General features: G+C 49.1%; 1 protein-coding gene across 1 annotated transcript; it reads left to right on the forward strand.

The window, feature by feature from the left end:
- The first annotated feature begins 259 nt into the window (after positions 1 to 259).
- LOC146356558 (vomeronasal type-2 receptor 26-like) lies at positions 260 to 9,028 on the forward strand. Its single transcript, XM_084830185.1, has 4 exons — positions 260 to 464; positions 3,370 to 3,597; positions 5,546 to 5,672; positions 8,118 to 9,028. The coding sequence occupies exons 1-4, from the start codon at positions 381 to 383 to the stop codon at positions 9,026 to 9,028; spliced, it is 1,350 nt and encodes a 449-aa protein (XP_084686311.1). The 5' UTR covers positions 260 to 380.
- Positions 9,029 to 23,221: the final 14,193 nt, after the last annotated feature.

A 23,221-nucleotide genomic window follows, 5' to 3' on the forward strand; every position in this document is an offset into this window, starting at 1 on the left:
ACATTTACGTAGACTACGGCAAAAATAAGGGCAACGCAAATGGCATTGCCCTTGTTTTCGCCTTAGTCTACGTAAATGTTTACGTAGACTACACGTGCCCAAATAAGGAACACAAATGGCGGCGCCCATGGGTGCTGCCATTTGCGTACGCCCTTTTTTTTGTTTTTTCCAAAGTCAGCCATGATAGGGTACGTAAGGATTTACGTAGCCTATCACGGCTGACTGCAGGGACGCAAACGGCTGTGGCTACGGCCGCTGCCATTTGTGTCCCAGCAGGAGACGAGTTTCATGGCCAGAAGGACGGGGTGCCTCCCCTCAGGCCAGAATTTCGGCCAGAGGGACGGGGTCCTCCCCTCTGGCCAGAATTTCGGTGAGGAGGGATGGGGTGCCTCCCACCCCACCCAGAATTTCAGGGGGAGGGACGGAGCGCCTCTCCTCAACCAAAAAGCAAGCTACGGGATAAGGTAAGGGACTTTCCTCCATCCCGACATAGCAATCCAGGCCTTCCTGTCCTCTGCTGTCTCCCGGAGTGTGCTCATGTTCATATTCATTGCATCAGTGATGCTATCTAGCCATCTCATCTTCTGCTGTCCCCTTCTCCTTTTGCCTTCAGTCTTTCCCAGCATCAGGGTCTTCTCCAGGGAGTTTTCTCTTTGCATTAGGTGGCCAAAGTATTTGAGCTTCAGCTTCAGTATCTGTCCTTCCAATGAGCACTCAGGGTTGATTTCCTTTAGGATTGATTGATTTGACCTCCTTGCAGTCCAGGGGACTCGTAAGAGTCTTCTCCAGCACTACAATTTGAAAGCATCATTCAGCGCTCAGCCTTCCTTATAGTCCAGCTCTCACAGCCATACATTACTACTGGGAAAACCATAGCTTTGATTATATGAACCTTTGTGGGCAAGGTGATGTCTCTGCTTCTTACTCTGCTGTCTAGGTTTGCCATAGCTTTCCTCCCAAGGAGCAAGCATCTTTTAATTTTATGGCTACAGTCACTGTCTGTGGTGATCTTTGAGCCGAAGAAAATAAAATCTGTCACTGCTTCCATTTCTTCCCCTTCTATATGCCAGGAAGTGATGGGGCCAGATGCCATGATCTTCGTTTTTTAATGTTGAGTTTCAAACCAGCTATTTCACTCTTCTCTTTCACCCTCAACAAGAGGCTCTTCAGATCCTCTTCGCTTTCTGCCATGAGGGTGGTATCTTCTGCGTATCTGAGGTTGTTGATAATTCTCCCGGCAATCTTAATTCCAACCTCTGATTCATCCAACCCGGCATTTCTCATGATGTACTCTGCATATAAGTTAAATAAGCAGGGTGACAATATGCAGCCTTGTCGTACTCCTTTCCCAATTTTGAACCAATCGGTTGTTCCATGTCTGGTTCTTACTGTTGCTTCTTGACCCTCGTACAGGTTTCTCAGGAGACAGGTAAGGTGGTCTGGTACTCCCATCTCTTTAAGAACTTGACACAGTTTGTTGTGATCCTCACAATCAAAGGCTTTAGCATAGTCAATGAAGCAGAAATAGATGTTTTTCTGGAATTCTCTTGCTTTCTCCATGATCCAGCAAATGCTGCCAATTAGATCTCTAGTTCCTCTGCCTCTTCGACACCCAGCTCGAACTTCCGGTAGTTCTCGGTTCACATACTGCTGAAGCCTAGCTTGTAGGATTTTGAGCATAACCTTGCTGGCATGTGAAATTACTGCAGTTGTACGGTAGTTTGAACACTCTTTGGCATTGCCCTTCTTTGGAATTGGAATGTAAACTGATCTTTTCCAGTCTTGTGGCCACTGTTGAGTGTTCCAAATGTGTTGGCAAATTGAGTGCAGCACTTTAACAGCATCATCTTTTAGGATTTTAAATAGCTCAGCTGGAATACTGTCATCTCCGCTAGCTTTGTTGTTAGTAATGCTCCCTAATGCCCACTTGGCTTCACTCTCGAGGATGTCGGGCTCAAGTTCAGTAAGCGCACTATCATGGCTATCAGGGACATTCAGGTCTTTCCTGTATAATTCTTCAGTGTATTCTTTCCACCTCTTCTTCATCTCATCTGCTTCTGTTAGGTCCCTGCCTTCTTTGTCCTATATCATGCCCGTCTTTGCACAAAGCGTTCCCTTGAGATCTCCAATTTTCTTGAAGAGATCTCTAGTCTTTCCCATTCTGTTGTTTTCCTCGATTTCTTTGCATTGTTCATTTAAGAAGGCCTTCTTGTCTCTCCTTGCTATTCTCTGGAGCTCTGCATTCAGTTGGGTATATCTTCCCCTTTCTCCCTTGCTTTTTACTTACTTATTTATTTATTTATTTATTTATTTATTGCATTTATACCCCGCCTTTCTCCCTCTCGCAAGGAACTCAAGGCGGCTTACATTATCCTCCTCCTCACCGTTGTATCCTCACAACAACAACCCTGTGAGGTAGGTTGGGCTGAGAGTCTGTGACTGGCCCAGAGTCACCCAGTGAGCTTCCATGGCCAAGTGAGGCAAGGTGGACTCCCATAATCCTCACTTGTATATTCTGGGGATCTGCTAGTGCCCATTTTCTAGTCCCATTGTTATAGGAAGCTTCCAGTTTCAAGAGAGTTCCTTGGGCAAGATTCACTGGCTCCATCTCCCAACTTCTTCCTTCCGACTGGGCTGCTCCCCCAGAGGCTATGTGGTTCTGCTGACATCCGGATCCTTCCACCCATTGTCCTCATTTTCTGGAAAAGCTTATGGGTATGGTCTTCCCATATAAGTCCTGGGTAACAGGGTGTCCACACAAAAAAGGATGTCTGCAATTTAAATAAGCTGGTCCTGACTACGGACGTACGGAGTGTGTGAAATCCATTCTCTCTGAGTTCCATGGATTATCAGGCACTTTTTGTTCCGTCATCCTCCCATCAAGGGAGTCAGATTTGTTTTGGTTTCCAAATTTGTGCAAATTTGCATTTGCACAAATATACATTTGCACAAGTTTGCAAGTTCTAAAATGCTCAAATTCCTCCAAATACACATTTTCATACTTTAGCCTATGGGGTAATTTCCATTTGGGGGCAGATGCTTTTATTTTGCATATTTTTCTACAACATAATTTGCACAAAATCCGGGAAAGTGAGAACACCGGTCCACAAGTCCACAGAATCTTCCTGACAAGGGAAAACCCAGTCTGCCGCAGAATCCGCAGGTCGAATCCAAGAAAATCAAACTCACTTGGTTCCATTGTGGATATCTTCGACGTCCCTACTCCCAGAACCTCTGCCAGGGGGCTGATAGTCAGGAATGCTGGCAATTGAAATCCAGAATATGTGGAGATCTACGTTTTGTCCACCCTGGTTTTGTCCTAGGGATACAGTCCAGTTCTACATTCTGGTGTCCCTTCTGCCATTCCAGCTTCACCATTTCCTGGGAAACTTCCAGTTTTACAATACCTCCACGGACCAAGTGTATTTGGATGAGAGTGGAGACCTGGCAGCTGACTTTGACATCGTGAACTTTGTGAAGTTTCCCAATAACTCCGTTCATACAAGGAACGTTGGGACACTAGAGAGACAGGGGACCTCAAACGTGACAATCACCATTGACCAGGATGCCATTGTATGGCCCAGCTGGTTCAACAATGTAGGTAACAACAGGTTTCAGTTCATTCCCTTCACCTTCTGTTGCATTCTAATCATTTGTTGCATTTTATTATATATTTAATAAACAAAGAACCTGTCATTTACAGGAAAATATCTAAGGATGTACAGTTTAAGAGGCCATCACTGAGTGTGATGGAACCCCTGCTTTGCATGCGGAAGGCCCCAGGTTCTATCCCCGGCTTCTCCAGTTGGGGCAAGGAAAGAATCCTGCCTGACACCCTCGAGAGACCCTGCTGGACAGTGTCGACAGTATAGGGCTACATGGACCAACAGTCTGACATTGTATAAGGCAGCTTCTTATGTTCCTAAGTTCTTAGTAGGGATGGGGGAGAATTCCACCACGGACCCCAATGAGGCTGGATTCCAAGTATCCAGCACCATCGGGGCCCATGGCAGAATGGAGCACTCCCCTCCACCTCCCCCCGGAATCTGTCCAGGTCTGCTCTCTCTGTGCGTTGATCCTGTGAAGCCAGCCACCTACTCCGCATTGCTGGCAATACGGCCGGCAGCCGTGCGGTATCACTGTCCTACGTTTCCAGACACAAATGACGTAGTGGGCGCTATTTCCAGCTGTAAAGCTGTTAGATTAGCCTAAATGCAGCCATTTACAGCTACACTTAGATTAATCTACCAGCTTTATTGCCACAAATGGTGTCCACTAGGCCATTTGCATGCCTGATTTTTCACGCGATAGACTACACAAAGATTTGCGTTGTTCTACATGGGCTGGTTGTTCTACATCCCTGTTCTATACTATATTAGTGAAGTGTATATATTAGGGATGTACGAAAGGGACTTACCTCGTCCCACAGCTTTTTTCGCGGTGGGGGGGAGGCGCTTCGCTTCTCCCCCCGAAGTTCAGGCTGGGGGGGGAGGCTTCCCGCCTCACCCGGCTGAAATTCAGGCCGGGGGGGAGGCTTCCCGCCTCGCCCAGCCGAAATTCAGGCGGGGGAGAAGCGCCCCGTCTCCCCAGCCGCAAACTTCCAAAGAAAAGTTAAAAAAAAAACACGCCCCGTTTTAGGCTACCTAACGATTTACGTGGCCTATCACGGCTAGATCTGCAAAGTCAGCCGTGATAGGCTACGTTAATCGTCATGTAGCCTATCACGGGTGACTTTAAAAAAAAAAAAAAGTGCGTACGCAAATGGCGGCCCCCATAGGGAGCCGCCATTCGCGTTCCTTATTTGGTCCGTGTTTTCTACGTAAAGATTTATGTAGACTACGGCGAAAATAAGGGCAACGCAAATAGCGTTAACGTAGCCTATCATGGCTGACTTTGCAAATCTAGCCCTGATAGGCTACGTTAATCGTTACGTAGCCTATCACAGGGGAGTTTTTGGGGTTTTTTTTACTTTTCTTGTAATGGCAGCGGCGGCAGCAAGCCGCCCCTGACGAAGACCTGCTGAACCACCACCGGGACCCGCCGCCGGAAGCGACATTCGTGAAAGGTAAGTCCCATCCCGGGGGGGTCGGAGAATTTCTCCCCGAACAACCTTCGGAGGACCGAATGCATTGGCACTCGGCCCCCTGAAGTGTCGGGGAGAAATTCTCCCCCATCCCTAGTATATATGGGATCACACCTTGTGCTCAGTATGGACTTCGGCTGTATTCACACCAAATTCAGCCCCAATCGGCTTCCTTCTTAGGACTGGAGGCAGCATAAGAAGTCGACTTCTACCAAGTCACAACATTGATCCATCTAGCTCAGCATGGTTGACAGTGACTGGCAGTGGCCTTTTAGAGTTTGAGGAAGGGATCGTTCTCATAAGAACATCAAGAAGCCATCCTGGATCAGCCGAGGGTCCACCTAGTAGCCACTGATGAATTTGTCAAAGCCCCTTTTCAAGTCAACCATACTGGATGATATCACTGGGCTTTTTGGAAACTAAGGAAGCTGTTCTCTTTTGGTACTCTGTCTTCTTGGGTAGACGGTGCCTCGTTCCAGATGTAGCAGAAGCTGCTGGCCTGGCTATGTCAGGGTGATCCGGGAAGGAGAGCCACGGTGCTGCTACGACTGCACTCTCTGCACCCAAGGCACCATTTCCACCAAGGAAGGCAAGTGACTCCAGCAGAAAGGACAGTCCAGACAGAACAGGGCAAATAATTCCCTCTTTTCTTTGGCCATCTGTGAACTTGCACTGCTCCGAAGTAACTTTTGGGAAGCCTGCCCCAAGCTGGCGGCTGGCTGCGGGATGCTGGGCGTTGTAGCCCAAAGTATCTGGAAGGCATGGAGAGAGGGAAAGCTGCATGATTAGCATGTAGGATGAAGGATGCTCTCTTTTCTTCGGACATTGTTGGAGTGAACAGAAGAGACCATAGGGGAAGGGTGGTGGTGTTGATGTGTGGCTGTGGTGGAGATTCCAGCAATCCCACAAACACACTCACCCAGGGGCCGTTTGCACATAACGACAACTCATTGCTTTAACAACTGATGAGTTCTCAGTCAGGCTGTGTGCCACTTTGCCTCATAGCCTGAACCAGCGGTCTCTCACTGTCTTATGGATTCAGTCAAATCCCGGGTGGGTGGATCTGGAATTGTCTTGGTGTTTGCAAATCACCTGATGGTGCATGCACATGATCACACCAATTGCTAGAAAATTGGTTTCACTGGCCCCGCACTCCACCCACAGCATCTTTCCACAGTCTCTTTCCACAAAATAACTTTGAAGAAGGAAAAGATGGAAGGGGATTGGACACATTCATGGAGGATAGCACAGTCTATGGCTGCTAGTCAGAGGTAATATGCCTGTGTAGCATATGTCTAGCTGGTTAAGGGAGATATTAGAGAAAAGAGGGCTTCCTTCAGAAAACACGAGTCTTGCCCAAGTGAGGAAAACAAAAGGAAGCACAGGCTTGCACAATGTAGATAATAAGGGATATAAAAAAGCATTTTGAAGAGCATATTGCAAACAATATCAAGGACAAGGCTAAAGAATTCTTTAAATATATCAAAAGCAGGAGACCAGCTAGGGAGGCAGTTGGACCATAAGATGGTAATGGAAATAAAGGAGTACTAAAAAAAGACGAGAAGATTGCAGAGAACCTGAACAAATTCTTCTCATTGGCCTTCACTGCAGAAGATACAGGACAGATACCTGTGCCTAAACTGATGTTTGCATGAAGGGAGACTGAGGAACTGAGGCAGACATTGGTGACAAAAGAGGAAATTCTAAACCTTATTGATAAGTTGGAAGCAAATGCATCCCTGGGCCCAGATGGTATCCATCTTATTGTTCTCAAGGAACTCAAAGATGAAATGGCTGATCTTCCAACCAAAATATGCATCGTGTCCCTCAGATCAGACTCTGTACCAGAAGACCTGAAGATGGCCAATGTAACAGCAGTTTTTACAAAGGGATCAAGGGGGGAACTGGGAAATTATAGGCCGGTTAGCTTAACATCTATTCTGGGTCAAGGGGACGAAAGCATGATTAAAGATAAAATTAGTAAACATATAGAAGGACAAGCCCTGCTGAAAAAGAATCAGCATGGCTTCCACAAAGAGAAGGCCTGTCTCACTAACCTTTTAGAGATCATTGAGAGTGTCACGAAATATGTAGACAGGGGTGATCCAGTCGACATTGTCCACTTGGACTTCCAGAAGGCTTTTGACAAAGTCCCTCACCAACGACCCCTGTGCAAACTTCGCAGTCATGGCATAAGAGGAGAGGTCCTCTTTTGAATCAGTAACTGCTTAAAGAACAGAAAGCAGAGAGTAAGAATATGTGGTAAATTCATTCAATGGATGGATGTAAATACTGGGGTCCACAGAGAGTAGCAATAAATGATTAATTCATCCAATAGAAGGATGTAAATAGTGGGGTCCCACAGGGACCAATGCTTTGCAACTCATTCATCCATCATCTGGAATTCGGAGTGAGCAGTGAAGTGGCCAAATTTGCTGACAGCACCAAATTGTTGTGGTGGGTTAAAACCAAGAAGGGATTGCAAGGAGCTCCACAAGGATCTCTCCAAACTGGGAGAATGGGCATCTAAATGGCAAAAGCGGTTCAATGTAATTATGTGTAAAGTGGTGCATGTTGGGTCAAAACATCTGAACTTCAAGTATAAGTGAAATCTGAGTTAGAGGTGACCAACAAACAAAGAGATCTGGGGGTTGTGGTGGACAGCTCAATGAAAATGTCAACCCAGTGTGTGTGTGGCTGCTCTAAAGAAGGCAAACTGCATCTTAAGCATAATTCGAAAAAGAACTGAGAATAAAATCTATGGTGTAACCACACTTGGAATACTATGTATAGTTTTGGTCACCACACCTAAACAGGATATTGTAGTGCTGGCGAAAGTGCAGAAAAGGGCAACTAAAATGATTGAGGGACTGGAGCATCTCTCCTATGAAGGAAAGCTACAACATCTGAGACTGTTTAGCTTGGAGAGAAAGGAGGGGAAGAGGAGACATGAGAGAGGTGTACAAAATGATGCAGGGTGTGGAGAATGTGGATAGGGAGATTTCAATGATTCTGAAGCTTCTCTTCTTTTCAGATGCAGACTATTGCACTGTGTGCCCAGAAGATCAGCATCCAAACAAGGAACGAGAGCAATGCATCCCCAAGGATATAAGCTTCCTGTCCTACGAAGAGCCCTTGGGGATCACCCTGGCATCTTTTGCACTATTCTTGTCTTTCACCACAGGCTTGGTGTTAGGAATCTTCATTAAATTCCTAAACACCCCAATAGTCAAAGCCAACAACCGGGACTTGTCCTACATTCTCCTCGTCTCCCTCCTGCTGTCCTTCTTGTCCTCATTCCTATTCATTGGCCAGCCAAGGGAAGTGACTTGCCTTCTCCGACAAATGGCCTTCAGCATCATCTTCTCACTTGCTGTCTCTACACTGTTGGCCAAAACCATCACTGTGGTGCTGGCCTTCCTGGCCACAAAGCCAGGGAACACAGTGAGGAAATGGTTGGGGAAGAGGATGTCCAACTCCATTGTATTGTCCTGTTCCAGTGTCCAAATGCTCATCTGCACCATCTGGATGGGCATCTTTCCCCCATTCCCAGACTCTGACATGCACTCTCAGCCTGCACAGATCATCCTGCAATGTAACGAAGGCTCTGTAGCCATGTTTTATAGTGCCCTTGGCTACATGGGCTTCCTGGCTGCCATCTGCTTCACGGTGGCTTTCCTAGCCAGGAAGTTGCCTGGGGCCTTCAATGAAGCCAAGCTGATCACCTTCAGCATGCTGGTCTTCTGCAGTGTTTGGGTGTCCTTTGTGCCCACCTACCTGAGCACCAGGGGGAAATACATGGTAGCTGTGCAGGTCTTCTCCATCTTGGCCTCCAGTGCTGGGTTACTGGGCTGCGTCTTTCTTCCCAAGTGCTACATTATTGTCCTGAGGCCTGATCTGAATGCAAAGGAGCATCTCATGATAAAATCAGAAGGTGGCATCTGATTTGATCTACACTCATTTCAGTTTCAGAATCTGCGTCCTGTGAATACCAGCCACTATATCCTCTGTCGGAAACCTTCCCCCTCCTCATTTCATGTAAAAAAGAAACCCAGTGGGACTAAGTGTCCTGTGTAACTGAAAAGCTGACAGCATACTGCTTGGACAACACTCGCTGAGGGCAATGAAGGCCTTCTTTTACTGGTCCTGTGTTTTCTGTTTCAACTGCTCTCACTTATACTGTTCTCTTCACTCTCACGTGCAGAGGTTCTGCGGGGGGTCAGAGAGAGAGGAGTTATTGTGTGTGGCAGCACCTAGCTAGTCTCTTTGGGACAGGACAGGGAGGTGGGGAAACAAGTTCAGACGTAGACTTGGATGGGTTGACTAACTGGCCACCACTTAATTGCTCCAGCTTGGAACAGAGTTGGTGGGGACATAGGGCATGGATCCATGACTTGGACTACCTGCCTGCAGTTCCATCCCATCAACCTGGCCCATCTGTCAGGTGCCTCATTGGGGGAGCCAGGGGTCAGGAGCACACCCCACGGCTCAGACCATTGAAGTGAGCCCCTTTCTGCCTCCCTGGGGTGTAGCCCGGATGGCAGCCCCACGGTTAGCTTGGTCTTAATGCCACACCCTCCCACAGTCCCTTAAGGAGGACCCCCTTTGGAGGGGAAAATAGGGCTCCCAATCCCATTCCCCTTCCCAATGGATCCAGCCCAATGCCATCCATGCCTCCAAAGTTCTGCCGTAGAACTGAACATTTTAATCTATGGCAAGAAATGAGTTACCCTGGAGTGGGTGGGCAGGGAAGTCAGCAATGGTCATGCTGAAGCCATGTGGGAGGCCTGGTCTTAACAGCCTCCGGTGGACTTGAGGGAGGGAAGGTTTCCCTCCAGTCTCCCAGCAAAGCCCTCTTCCTGCCAAGCCCATTTCATTTTCATCTACCCGCCACACTGAGGTTGAACAGAGGGAAATGCTTTGGGTTGTTGGCTTGTGAGCCGGCATTTCCCCACAGTTGGAGTTACAGACATTAGCAAGTTTCTGCAGATCAAGCTGCCAACAGGAGCAGTTTGTCTCATTCACTCAGAATGGATGGTTCTTCATGTAATATCGCTAGCAAGGATTGGGACACCTTCACCCAACCAGGTGCCTTACAGAGGTGCTGGATTGCAGTTCCCATCATTCCCAGCCAGAAAGGCCAAGGTCCATGGGATCTATAGATCAACCCATCTGAATGGCAGAAGGCTGTTGAATGCCATATTAGACTCTCTTTTTCATCTTTCTCAGGCCTCCTTCCGAGAGTGCAACGGGCATCATGTCTCCTTGATCTCAGGCAGGAAAGAATATTTCCTGGTTCCTGAGATCTTTCTTGAGCTGAAATCTAGCCTGGGGACTTTTGCATACAGATCAGGTGGTCCAGCATTCATGCCCCCTTTCACCTCTACCTCTCCCCTTCTTCAACCAATCAGCTTCATGAGCTGACCACAGGTTCTAGTATCATGAGAGAGGGAGAAAAATGCCTGTGTATCCACTTTCTCCACACCATGCATAATTGTGTACATATCTAGCATGTCTCCTCTTACTCGCTTCTTTTCTAAGCTAAACAGACCTGGATGTTGTCACCTTTCCTCATAGGGGAGTTGCTCCAGCCCCTTGGTCATTTTAGTTGTTCCTTTCTGCACTTTTCAACCCCAAGATCCTGCTAACTCAGAAGCCATCTGCTTATACTTGAAGTTGGGACTGTTTGCCCAGATGTGCATCATTTCACACTGGCTAACGCTGAACCGTATTTGCCAAGTTCTCCTCATGTAGCGAGGGAGAGGTTAAACATCCCCAACATACCTGCTGAGATCCAACAGTCACAAAGGGTCATGGGGGTGGGAGTGAAAACCTCCCCTATTGTCCAGATATTGTTGTTTCTCCGTGACTACTAGGAGCAAGAAATCAGCGATCTAAAGAAAGCAGGGAGTTCCCCCCCACACACACACACACAGAGCAGATGTTTAAAAAACCTGCAGCCCAAATGATAACTTTGTCATGGCTCGTAAGATGGTATTTCTCAAAACAAATTTCTGGTAAAGCTCTTCTTTCCCACTCCCTGACCCTTTTTTGACTATGGGGTTGCATTGGTGATATCATGCAAACAGAACTCGGCCTCTTGGGTGATATAGAAATAACCTAACTAACTAAATAAATAAAAAATAAAAAATAAAAATGTTTTGTTTAGCCCTGCACCTGGCATCACACAAGAGGCTCCGTGAACTTGGAGCTGTCATGCAGCAGTTATCAAATCATAGTGGTTGCTTCTTCCTCTTCAGCTGTCCAGACCTCAAGGGATTCCCGCAATAAGGGTTGCCTTGGAGAACCATAACTAGGGATGGCGGAGAATTTCTCCCCGAATCTTGTTTCTGTAATCTTGTTAACTTCTACTGTACTCTTCTTGTAGCCCCAGGACACCTCTGACTTACTTCTGAGTAGACTCAAAATGTAAATTGTGACATAAGTCTGCAACCCTTGGAACACTTAAATGGGAGTAAGCCCCATTGAACCTAATGGGGTACTCTGAATCAGCCGAGGACGTTGCTTCTGAGCTTGGTAGGGTGGGGTATCAGATGTGTCTCCCTTTGTTGCAAGGAGGCATTTTACCCTTTTCTCCCTCCAAATGAGAAATGTGCTCAAGAATTTACATGGCAGACACCTGGAAATCGAGAAAAGTCCTTCCTCAAAAGACTTGAGTGGACGCAGGGGTTGTAATCAGCAGGCGGTTCTTGCCTTCACTCCTGTCCGATCTGCTCCTGCACACCCCACTCCCATTCTCAATGCCTTTGTCATCCTGACCACACATGCCCACAGCAACTGAAAACAGACACCCACAGCAGGCAGATAGAGTGGTTTCTCCAGCTATTGGAGAATTTCAAAGGGAGGTCATGCCGTTCCTTTCCTGTGGGCTGGAAAAAATACCACATTGATTGCAATTGGGGAAAACACGGGATAGGCTAGGCTGGGGGTAATTGTGGGAGGTGCCTTGGACGGTAACAGCATCACCTAAAGAGCCTGCAAACTTCCATGACAGAGCCATCTGAATAGCAGGATCAAAGCTCGCTGTGATGAACCCCCCAGCCTAACCAACCTCACAAGATTGCTGTGAGAACAAAATGGAGAGGAAGAGTGTCATGTAAGCCACCTTAGGGTCCACCTTGCCAGAAGAAAAATGGCAGGATAGAACTGTAATATGAACCATAACCATAACCGTGGCGACAATAAGAAATAACAACAACAACAACAACAATAATAATATCAGGAGAGCCATGCTGGATCAGACCTAGGGTCCATCTAGTCCATCTAGTTCAAACGTGGCCAACCAGCTGTTGACTGGGTACCCACAAGCAGGGCATGAGTGCAACAGCCCCCTCCCGCCCACGTTCCCCAGCAACTGGTGTTCCCAGCTCACTGCCTCTGGTATAGGAGGGAGCACATAACCATGAGGACTAGTAGCCGTTGAAAGCCTTTTCCTCCAGATATTTGTCCAACCTCGTTTTAAAGACATCCCAATTGGTGGCCATCACTACATCCTGTGGTAGCGAATTCCATAGTTGGCTTGACTATGTGCTGTGTGAAAAAGTCCATCCTCACATCTGTCCTGAATCTCCCACCAATCTGCTTCATGGAATGACCCCTTTGGGTTCTAGTATTTTGAGAGAGGTAGAAAAATGTCTCCTTATCCACACTCTCCACACCATGCACAATTCTGTAGACCTCTTATCATGATAATAATAAATGCATCTGTTTACTAATGTGCCTGCCCTGAAAGCCGCTGCTATTTCAGAATCAATGAATGCACAGAGAAGGCAGATAAGAATCTCCAGCAATCTGTAATATTGGGGGACAGATGGTATCATCATCATCTATATCCTGCCCCATAGCCACAGCTCTCTGGGCAGTTGACAAAGTTTAAAACATTAAAAATTACAAGACGCAAAGTTTTAAAATATTAGAAACACAGAGACAATATAGAAAAGGCAACATATTGTTTATTCATAGGCAGTGATTCTTGGTGGGGTTTGGCATTTTTTGCTGTCAAATATCCTAGTGGGCATGGGAAGTTTAACTTCCTCAATCCATACATAACCTCCAAGGTATCAGAATTAATTTCTGGTGTCTGAATTGGGGATATAACTAAAACCTCAAGTGAAATACATTTGCGAGCGGAGATGGGTTAAAGAAGATGCAGACAACAAGCTTGGGTTGAAAATTGGGCCATATTTATTGAAATAGCTGCAAAGGGGTAACTAGGACGGGCATCTAACTGTGTCAGCGGCTAGCTGGCACTTCTTGGGCAAAAACACACCCAGCCTGGGGGTGGCGGTGATCTCGCCACCCCTCGGGACTGCCCCTTCTGGGGGAGGTAGACCTTCCGGTGTCACCCCCAACCCGGTGCCGCACAACACCTGGGTGAGTGAGTAGGGTTGGTCTCCCAGGCAACCCTTATCCCCCCGCCAAGCCGCACAACCCGTTCGGGGGGCCTCAGGCGTCACCTGTCACCATAAGGTGCCTCTGCATGCACACCATCCCTACTTTCCTGTTTTTGCCCGTCCTAGCCGCCACAGGAGTCACAAGCCTAGAGCTTGTGAAACTCCCCCCACCTGCGCAGAAGAACTTCCCGCAGGCCCCTTTGCAGATCAAACAGAAATATGTTATTCACTACATGAGACAGGTGGACACCGTCCTTCCTGTAATGCTCCCTCCATGTCCACAGAATTCCCTGGCGGGTGGTGCATCCATCACCTCATTCGCATAGGCCATCAGCCATTTCTCTGTGCACTTTCGGACGTCCCCTGCCACTGGCAACGTCATTCCATTCCTTCCCAATGATCCATGGGTGCAGTGAGGGCTGCAATAGGCTACTTCCGGCCCGGTATGCCGGACCACCTGCATCTCAACCAAGGCCTGTTCGATCAGGTCTTCGCCTGGCTTACAGCCGAAGTCATTCCTTTCAATGTGCAGCACCTGGACCTGCGGAGGAAGACTGACAAACTTTGGTGGAACAGAGTGAGGAGGGGACTCCCACCGTATGCCTCGTCTGTGAAGCCACTGGATCTTAATGTGTCGGGATGACTGAAGCTGAAGTCCGAAGAAGACATACAAGCCCTTCGTGCAGCACAAGACATCAAAATGTGCCCATGTAAGAGCACCCGTACCGGCGTGTGATGAGTCTGCTGGTCTAAGGAATAAGCACATTAGGGCAAGCAAAGCAAAAATTGTGTCAGGAAGCAGCAGACAACTCGCGAGCGCCGGCTGGAATGCTGTGAAGCCCCGTTTTCAAACTGCCATAACGTGCCTGTGAGAGAAACCTCCAGTGGCCACCATGGAGACTGCTTCAATGTAATGACAGTGGTTCTGAACTACAGTTATCTAGGCCTAGCATGATAGAACTAATGTAGAAACTGCCCAAATTGCCCTTATGTCAAGAGTAAGCTGTTGAAGTGATAAAACGGAGGCCCCTCCTCAGACCTGCGGCATTCCATAAAAACCCAAAAGGTCCCGATGGGCATAACCCATTAACTTGCATTTGGCCATGGGCCACTGCCGAGCCCTTGCCATACCGATCAGTTTGATCACCAAATGTGTAAGTGAGTTACACTGGGACAGACATGTACCTTGAAGTATATCAAGGCCCTCCGGGACAAGTCAGACTTGGGAGCCCTGACCAACCCTGAATTCCTAAGGGGGCTTGAAGAAGGCCATTAAGGCTGCTGCATGGAACTGGGAAACTTCTTATTGGAAAGCAACTGGAGGGCCATTACCCCTGGAGCCTGAAAGGGGGTATCCGGGGAGAGAGGGTGGCTAAATTCACTAAAGCAGGTGACATCTGTGCCCAACCTTATATTGTGCACTGCACCCTAAAATCTGACATGGAGTCAGTGAATCCCACCGTTGTGGGCTGGGAGGCTGAATGGCCAGCTTATGACTTATGGTCCCAGATAGTCTGTAGTTCCTTAAGGAGGTGCAGAATTGCAGCCAATGGTCTATAGGTAAGGTCCGTGAATCCTATCGCTGAAGCTTTGCCTAATGCGCAGGCACACCCTACCTGTTCTGTCGCAGGCGGCTCCTGTACGGAGAGCCATGGAATGCAGGATGGCATGCCTGGCTTCAGTCTCCCAGTCTCCCATAGTACTGCAAGGATGGGATCTGGGAATGGAGCACCCGTGGGGCTAAGGCCCGGAAGTCGTTGACCTAATTTCATGACAAAGCATTGACAATTGGGTTTGCCTAACCCGGCACATGGTGGACCCAGAACCAGATGTTGTAAAACCGACACTGGAGTGCGAACGCACTGGCCCATGACATGACTCTCCAATTTCAGGAGGACGGAGAATGAATAATGTGGTCATGTCGTCATACTGAAGGGGGGTTACTGACTTGGCTATGAGATCATCCAAAATGTGCCTGGCGGCAGCATGCCTCCCTCTACAGACCGCTACCCACAGCATGATTGGACCTGCTCTAAGAGTCTGAAACCCCCTGGGGTAGCGGCAGAACCATGTGAAACCACAGACAGGCTTTGAGGAGCGGCTCCTGCCTCCGGAAGGAGGTGCCATTAAAGCCCTACTAAGTTGAAGCCATGCCCATGGATACGTGCGCGCAGCAGAAGTGACCCTGTTTGATGGTGCGGCAGCCACAGTTCCTGCACTGCCCCAAATTGAGCCGGTGCGAGAAGGCACGGCCAGGGGCCGCTACCCTAACTGAGAAAAAAAGATGCCCTACAATATCTTGCATGGCCCCCCAAGGGAAACCCTAGGAAGATGTATAACTGCTTGGAGCTGTGCCTAAAAGACCTGAAAGTTGTCCTGAGGAAGGCGAGAATAATGCCTAAGGGTGTCAGATTGGCTTCACCAAATGTTGATGTGGGAGACGGGCCCTCAGCCTTTTGTGAGCTAAGGGATACCGGTAACAGGAAAGGGAAGCAATACTTGCATTAGGTCAGAACACTGACCACCAACTTTGGACTCCATGTAGCATATGCCCATCAGGGCCTTGTGGCTGGGATCGCCAACCAAGGCCACTGCCCCATTGACGAGGTGTATCGCATTGAGCACAGAAGATCAGTGAACTCATGATTAACCAACTGGCTCTCGGGGAAGGGAGGTTATGAATCAGGATAACTCCCTAGAGGATTTCCCTAGCACTATTTTGAGAAGGGAAATCTCTAGGGTTGATATCGGGGTGTGGGGGAAAAAGGGGGGGGGCTATAACCCTTCTGCCAGTACTGCCTTATTAAGCTCTCATGAACCTGACGATGCCTGATGAGGAGAAATGTTGCTTACGAGGGAAGGATGGCCTATGTTGACCTAGAGAAAGGGGGGAGGGGTCCTAGGACCCAGCATGAAACCATGTTCCAAGTTAAAACGCGTTCCCCCTGTTGAGTAGCGTCTTAAAGCCGGAGTAGCGGTGCCAAACTAACTGGGCATGGGCCGGCCAGAGGGAGCAGTAGCCCCTGGGCTTCCGACTGCCTCGGCCTTACCAAGGGGGACCCTACCATCCCCGGGCACTGTACAAGAGGTGCACAAGTGCTGACGTAACTTACGAGGGAGCACTTACGACAAAAAAGGACGTGTTCTGGGAGTATGCACCCTTGGGGCTGTATTCTCAGCACAGACAGTGGTGCTGAAACAGCAGACCTGCCAGGCCGAGGGCCAGTGCGGGAGACAGCCTGGGGGATGTGGCCACTGCCAGATCTGTTGCCGAAACACGGCCGGGAAGGAGTCAAAATTGGAGCGAAACAGGTCCCGGTCCAACAGGTCCCTGTGCAGAGAAGGGTCAATGGCGGCCCTCCTGTGGAAGGCCTCGACATAAGCCAGTCACACACCTCCTCCGGTGAAAGCCATTACGAGAAGGAGTAGCCCCGATGGCATCGCCACTCGCCAAATTAGTGTATGGATCTGATATGCCACTTACGTTGATGCCCGAGCAGGTGGGGGCAGGGCGAGGGATCCCAGAAGAACCCTGTAAGACGCTGAGTTAAGCGGCTGGGGCTACAGTGGGGTGTGACTGATGGAGCTGCAGGTGGCCCGGGCATCATATAGGGAGATGACCTTGGGAGGGACAGCTGCCCCAGGGAGGTAAGCCAATGCGGCAACCCCAAGGCCCTGAAGGTCGCCCGTCTGGACAAGTGAGGCGAAGTGCAGTCATCTCACCCATATCCAGGGCAGCCAATCCAGTGTGGGCATGCTCTGATCCCCAACTGGAAAAAACGGATGTTGTTGCTTGCGCTTGGAGGAGGAGCTCCACCGAGGGCAGTGAGCCATCCGGAAGAGCCAGGAAGAGGAGGTGGATGCTTAAACAGTGTCCAGTCGAGCTGAAATAGAAAGAAGTAGCAAACTCTGGGTCTGTTTGTCGCGTTCGCTTGGGCTGGACCGTCGAGGGTTTCCTAGGCCTGGCTGGGGGAGGGGGGGATCCCTGAGGAATGCTCAGCAGCTTCCGGACGAGCAAGAATTGATGCCAGTACCGGGTCTGCTTCCTCATCAATCTCAGGATCGGGCCTTGGCAGCGGTCTCTTGGGGAGGGGAGGCGGAGCCCTACCCCTCCCTTCCTATCCCCCTTGGCCCTACCTGGGGGGCGTGATGCCAAAAGTGAGTTAAGCTTGGCACGATATTGGCAAGAAAGAAGCAAGGGCCCAGGGCCCAGTACCCAGTCCATCACTCCAACCACCACCCCTAGGGGTAAATGCAGCAGGGGTCAGAGCCCACAGCAGGAGGTTCCAGTAAGCAACTCACTGGGCTCCCCTGTCAACCGGCAGCTCCCCCAGGAGGAGGGGAGCGCCGCCGCTACTGCTTAGACAGGAGGGGCGCCCCCTGCGGTCGGCAGCGGCTAGAGAGGCAAGGCACTGCTCTCTCTGAGGATCGAACTTGGGACCCTCAGTTTATGAGACTGACATGCTGCTATGCTTTTTTTTTGTAACTATGCTATTTATTTATTTGTTTATTTATTTATTTATTTCTATACTGCCCAGTAGCCAAAGCTCTCTGGGCAGTTCACAAAAATTAAATCCAAACAACACACAATAAAACAATTTAAAATATACCGAACATTAAAAACACAATATAACAATACAACCACAATAAAACCTAGCAGCAGTGCAGGAGTTTAAAATACAGATTTAAAACAGCAAAGATAAAAATTTAGAAAGCTAAAATGCTAAAATGCCTGGGAAAATAAAAAGGTCTTCACCTGGCGCCGAAAGGAATACAATGTAGGCGCCAGGCGAACCTCACTAGGGAGCTCATTCCAGAGCCAGGGTGCCACAGCAGAAAAAGCCCTCCTCCTAGTAGCCACCCGCCTCACTTCCTTTGGCAGGGGCTCACGGAGAAGGGCCACTGATGATGATCTTAAGGTCCGGGCAGGCACATATGGGAGGAGGCGATCCTTCAGGTAACCTGGCCTCAAGCCGTTAAGGGCTTTGAATGTTAACACCAGCACTTTGAATCGGGCCTGGAAATGGACTGGCAGCCAGTGCAGCTGGAAAAGTACTGGCGTAATATGAGCTCGCAGGCCAGTCCCTGTTAACAATCTTGCTGCCCTGTTTGGGACCAGCTGAAGTTTCCAGACCATTTTCAAAGGCAGCCCCACGTATAATGCATTGCAGTAATCCAGATGAGAGGTTATCAGAGCATGGATAACTGTAGCTAGGCTATCTCTGCCCAGATAAGGGCGTAGTTGGTATACCAGCCTAAGCTGATAAAAAGTGCTCTGTGCCACTGAGTTCACCTGTGCCTCAAGTGACAGTTCTGGATCCAAGAGCACCCCCAAACTACGAAGCTGATCCTTTAGGGGGAGTGCAACCCCCTGCATAACAGGTTGAATATCACCTAGCCGGGCAGACGAACCACCCACTAACAGTACCTCCGTCTTGTCTGGATTGAGTTTCAGTTTATTAGCCCTCATCTGGTCCATTACCGTGCCCAGGCACTGATTCAGAACAGTCACTGCCTCACCTGGTTTTGATGTAAAAGAGAGGTAGAGCTGGGTGTCATCTGCATATTGATGGCACCTCAGTCCACACCTCCGGATAACCTCCCCCAGCAGTTTCATGTAGATGTTAAACAGCATGGGGGATAAAATAGAGTCCTGTGGAACCCCATGGCACAATTGCCATGGCACAGAGCAGTAATCCCCCAGCACCACCTTCTGGAATCGGCCATCGAAGTAGGAGCGGAACCACTGTAGTGCAGTGCCTCCTACTCCCAACCCAGACAACCTATCCAGAAGGATACCATGGTCGATGGTATCGAAAGCCGCTGAGAGGTCCAGGAGAATCAACAGGGTCGCACTCCCCCTGTCCCTCTCCCGGCAGAGGTCATCCCACAGGGCGACCAAGGCAGTTTCCGTTCCAAAACCAGGCCTGAAGCCCGATTGAAATGGATCTAGATAATCCGTTTCATTCAAGAGTGCCTGGAGCTGTCCTACAACCACCCACTCAAGCACCTTGCCCAGGAAGGGGATGTTGGCCACTGGCCTATAATTGTTAACATCCTCTGGGTCCAGGTTAGGCTTTATCAGGAGTGGTCTAATTACTGCCTCTTTTAAAGTGGCAGGCACCACTCCCTCTCTCAAGGAGGAATTGACAACCTCCTGGACCCAGCCGGACAACCCCTCCTTGTTTGATTTAATAAGCCGTGAAGGGCAAGGGTCAAGCACACAAGTGGTCGATCGGACTTGGCCAAGCACCTTGTCCGCATCCTCAGGCCTCAGTAACTGAAACTCATCCAATAAAACTGGACCAGACGGTGCTCTGAATGCCTCTACCAATGGAACTGCATTAACGGTGGTGTCCAATTCATGACGAATCTGAGCGACTTTATCCTCAAAGTGCCGTGCAAACTCGTCACAGCGTGCTACCGAGGGTTCCACCGTCTCTCTCCCTGGCCCAGAATGTAACAGGCCGCGAACCACTCAGAAAAGCTCCGCTGGACGACACTGAGAAGATGCAATGCTGGTGGAAAAGAACTGTCTCTTTGCCACCCTCACCGCCACAGAGTAGGCTCGATAGTGGGCTCTTACCTGTGTTCGGTCAGACTCAGCACGAGTTTTCCTCCACCTGCGTTCTAGCCGTCTCCCCTCTTGCTTCATTGCCCTCAGCTCAGGTGTATACCAAGGAGCTGGCCGGGCTCTGCTCAGAGGGAGAGGGCGCTTGGGCGCGACCATGTCAACCGCCAGAGTCATCTCTGCATTCCACAGAGCGACCTGGGCTTCGACAGGAGCACCAGCCATACCAGCAGGAAAATCCCCCAGAGCCCTCTGAAGCAAATACATCACCGGGCCCAGATGGTATCCATCTTATTGTTCTCAAGGAACTCAAAGATGAAATGGCTGATCTTCCAACCAAAATATGCAGTGTGTCCCTCAGATCAGCCTCTGTACCAGAGGACCTGAAGATGGCCAATGTGACAGCAGTTTGTACAAAGGGATCAAGGGGGGAACTGAGAAATTATAGGCCGGTTAGCTTAACATCTATTCTGGGTCAAGGGGATGAAAGCATGATTAAAGATAAAATTAGTAAATATCTAGAAGGACAAGCCCTGCTGAAAAAGAATCAGCATGGCTTCCACAAAGGGAAGGCCTGTCTCACTAACCTTTTAGAGATCATTGAGAGTGTCACGAAACATGTAGATGGGGGTGATCCAGTCGACATTGTCCACTTGGACTTCCAGAAGGCTTTTGACAAAGTCCCTCACCAACGACCCCTGAGCAACCTTCGCAGTCATGGCATAAGAGGAGAGGTCCTCTTTTGAATCAGTAACTGCTTAAAGAACAGAAAGCAGAGAGTAGGAATACGTGGTTAATTCACCCAATGGATGGATGTAAATACTGGGGTCCACAGAGAGTAGCAAAAAATGATTAATTCATCCAATAGAGGGATGTAAATAGTGGGGTCCCACAGGGACCAATGTTTTTCAACTCATTCATCCATGATCTGGAATTCGGAGTGAGCAGTGAAGTGGCCAAATTTGCTGACAGCACCAAATTATTGCGGTGGATTAAAACCAAGAAGGGATTGCAAGGAGCTCCAAAAGGATCTGTCCAAACTGGGAGAATGGGCATCTAAATGGCAAATGCGGTTCAATGTAAGCATGTGTAAAGTGATGCATGTTGGGTAGGGATGTACGAAAGTCACTTACCTTTTCGAAGGGTGACATTCGTGGTGTGGGGGAGGTGTTCCGTCCCTCCTCCCTGAAATTCTGGCCGGCCGGCTCCACTCCGCAGGCATTCTGCGGATCGGCTGGCCGGCTCCACCAGCGGCCGGACATCCGTCCGCTGGCTAGCAGGGATGCAAATGGCGGCGGCGATAGCCGCCACTGTTTGCATAATTGCAGTCAGCCATGATAGGCTACGTAAATGTTTATGTAACTACACTAGTATCACTTAATTCATGTTAGTGATTCTGCCAGATTGGATACTGACCAGGTGCTTAACAAGGAACACTGAATGTTCTTAGTTATCCATTTGAGCTACTCCTAAATTGGAAGACTGCAAGGATGCCACTTAACAAGACATTACTGGCACTATATCCTCTGTTGGAAACCTTCCCTGTGCTCATTTCATGTAAAAAAGAAACCCAGTGGGACGAAGTGTCCTGTGTAACTGAAAAGCTGACAGCATACTGCTTGGACAACACTTGCTGAGGGCAATGAAAGCGTTCTTTTACTGGTCCTGTGTTTTCTGCTTCAATTGCTCTCACTTATACTGTTCTCTTCACTCTCACGTGCAGAGGTTCTGCGGGGGGTCAGAGAGAGAGGAGTTATTGTGTGTGGCAGCACCTAGCTAGTCCCTTTGGGGCAGGACAGGGAGGTGGGGAAACAAGTTCAGATGTAGACTTGGATGGGTTGACTAATTGGCCACCACTTAATTGCTCCAGCTTGGAACAGAGTTGGCAGGGACGTAGGGCGTGGGTCCGTGACTTGGACTACCTGCCTGCAGTCCGATCCCATCAACCTGGCCCATCTGTCAGGTGCCTCGTTGGGGGAGCCAGGGGTCAGGAGCACACCCCATGGCTCAGACCATTGAAGTGAGCCCCTTTCTGCCTCCCTGGGGTGTGGCCAGGATGGCAGCCCCACGGTTTGCTTGGTCTTAATGCCACACCCTCCCACAGTCCCTTAAGGGGGACCCCCTTTGGAGGGGAAAACAGGGCTCCCAATCCCGTTCCCCTTCCCAATGGATCCAGCCCAATGCCTTCCATGCCTCCAAAGTTGTGACGTAGAACTGAACGTTTTAATCCACGGCAAGAAATGAGTTACCCTGGAGTGGGTGGGCAGGGAAGTCAGCAATGCTCATGCTGAAGCCACGTGGGAGGCCCACTCTTAACAGCCTCTGGCAGACTAGAGGGAGGGAAGGTTTCCCTCCAGTCTCCCAGCAAAGCCCTCTTCCTGCCTAACCCATTTAGTTTTCATCTACCCGCCACACTGAGGTTGAACTGAAGGAAATGCTTTGGGTTGCTGGCTTGTGAGCCGGCATTTCCCCGCATTTGGAGTTACAGCCGTTAGCAATTTTCTGCATATCAAGCTGCCATGAGGAGCAGTTTGCCTCATTCACTCAGAATGGATGGTTCTTCATGTAATATCGCCAGCAAGGATTAGGACACCTTCCCCCAGAGGTGCTGGATTGCAGTTCCATCATTGCCAGCCAGAAAGGCCAAGGTCCATGGGATCTATAGTTCCACCCATCTGGATGGCAGAAGGCTTTTGAATGCCATAGTAGGCTCTCTTTTATATCTTTCTCAGCCCTCCTTCTGAGAATGCAACGAGCAGCACGTCTCCTTGATCTCAGGAAGGAAAGAATATTTCCTGGTTCCTGAGATCTTTCTTAAGCTGAAATCTAGCCTGGGGTCTTTTGCATGCAGATCAGGTGGTCCAGCATTCATGCCCCCTTCCACCTCTACCTGTCCCCTTCTTCAACCAATCAGCTTCATGAGCTGACCACAGGTTCTAGTATTATGAGAGAGGGAGAAAAATGCCTGTGTATCCACTTTCTCCACACCATGCATAATTTTGTACGTATCTAGCATGGCTCCCCTTACTCACTTCTTTTCTAAGTGAAACAGACCTGGATGTTTTCACCTTTCCTCATAGGGGAGTTGCTCCAGCCCCTTGATCATTTTAGTTGTTCCTTTCTGCTAACTTTCTGCTTCCAAGATCCTGCTAA

The sequence above is a fragment of the Heloderma suspectum genome, chromosome 2, assembly GCF_057233095.1.
Source record: "Heloderma suspectum isolate Gila_16-S chromosome 2, 16-S_ref, whole genome shotgun sequence".
NCBI lineage: Eukaryota > Metazoa > Chordata > Lepidosauria > Squamata > Helodermatidae > Heloderma > Heloderma suspectum.

Bases quoted from the DNA above. Each gene is read 5' to 3' on its own strand.
- LOC146356558 (XM_084830185.1), top strand. From the start codon at position 381: ATGGGGTGCCTCCCACCCCACCCAGAATTTCAGGGGGAGGGACGGAGC. The intron at 465-3,369 runs GTAAGGGACTTT...CTGCCATTCCAG, and splicing joins AAAGCAAGCTACGGGATAAG to CTTCACCATTTCCTGGGAAA. The intron at 5,673-8,117 runs GCAAGTGACTCC...TCTTCTTTTCAG, and splicing joins CACCATTTCCACCAAGGAAG to ATGCAGACTATTGCACTGTG.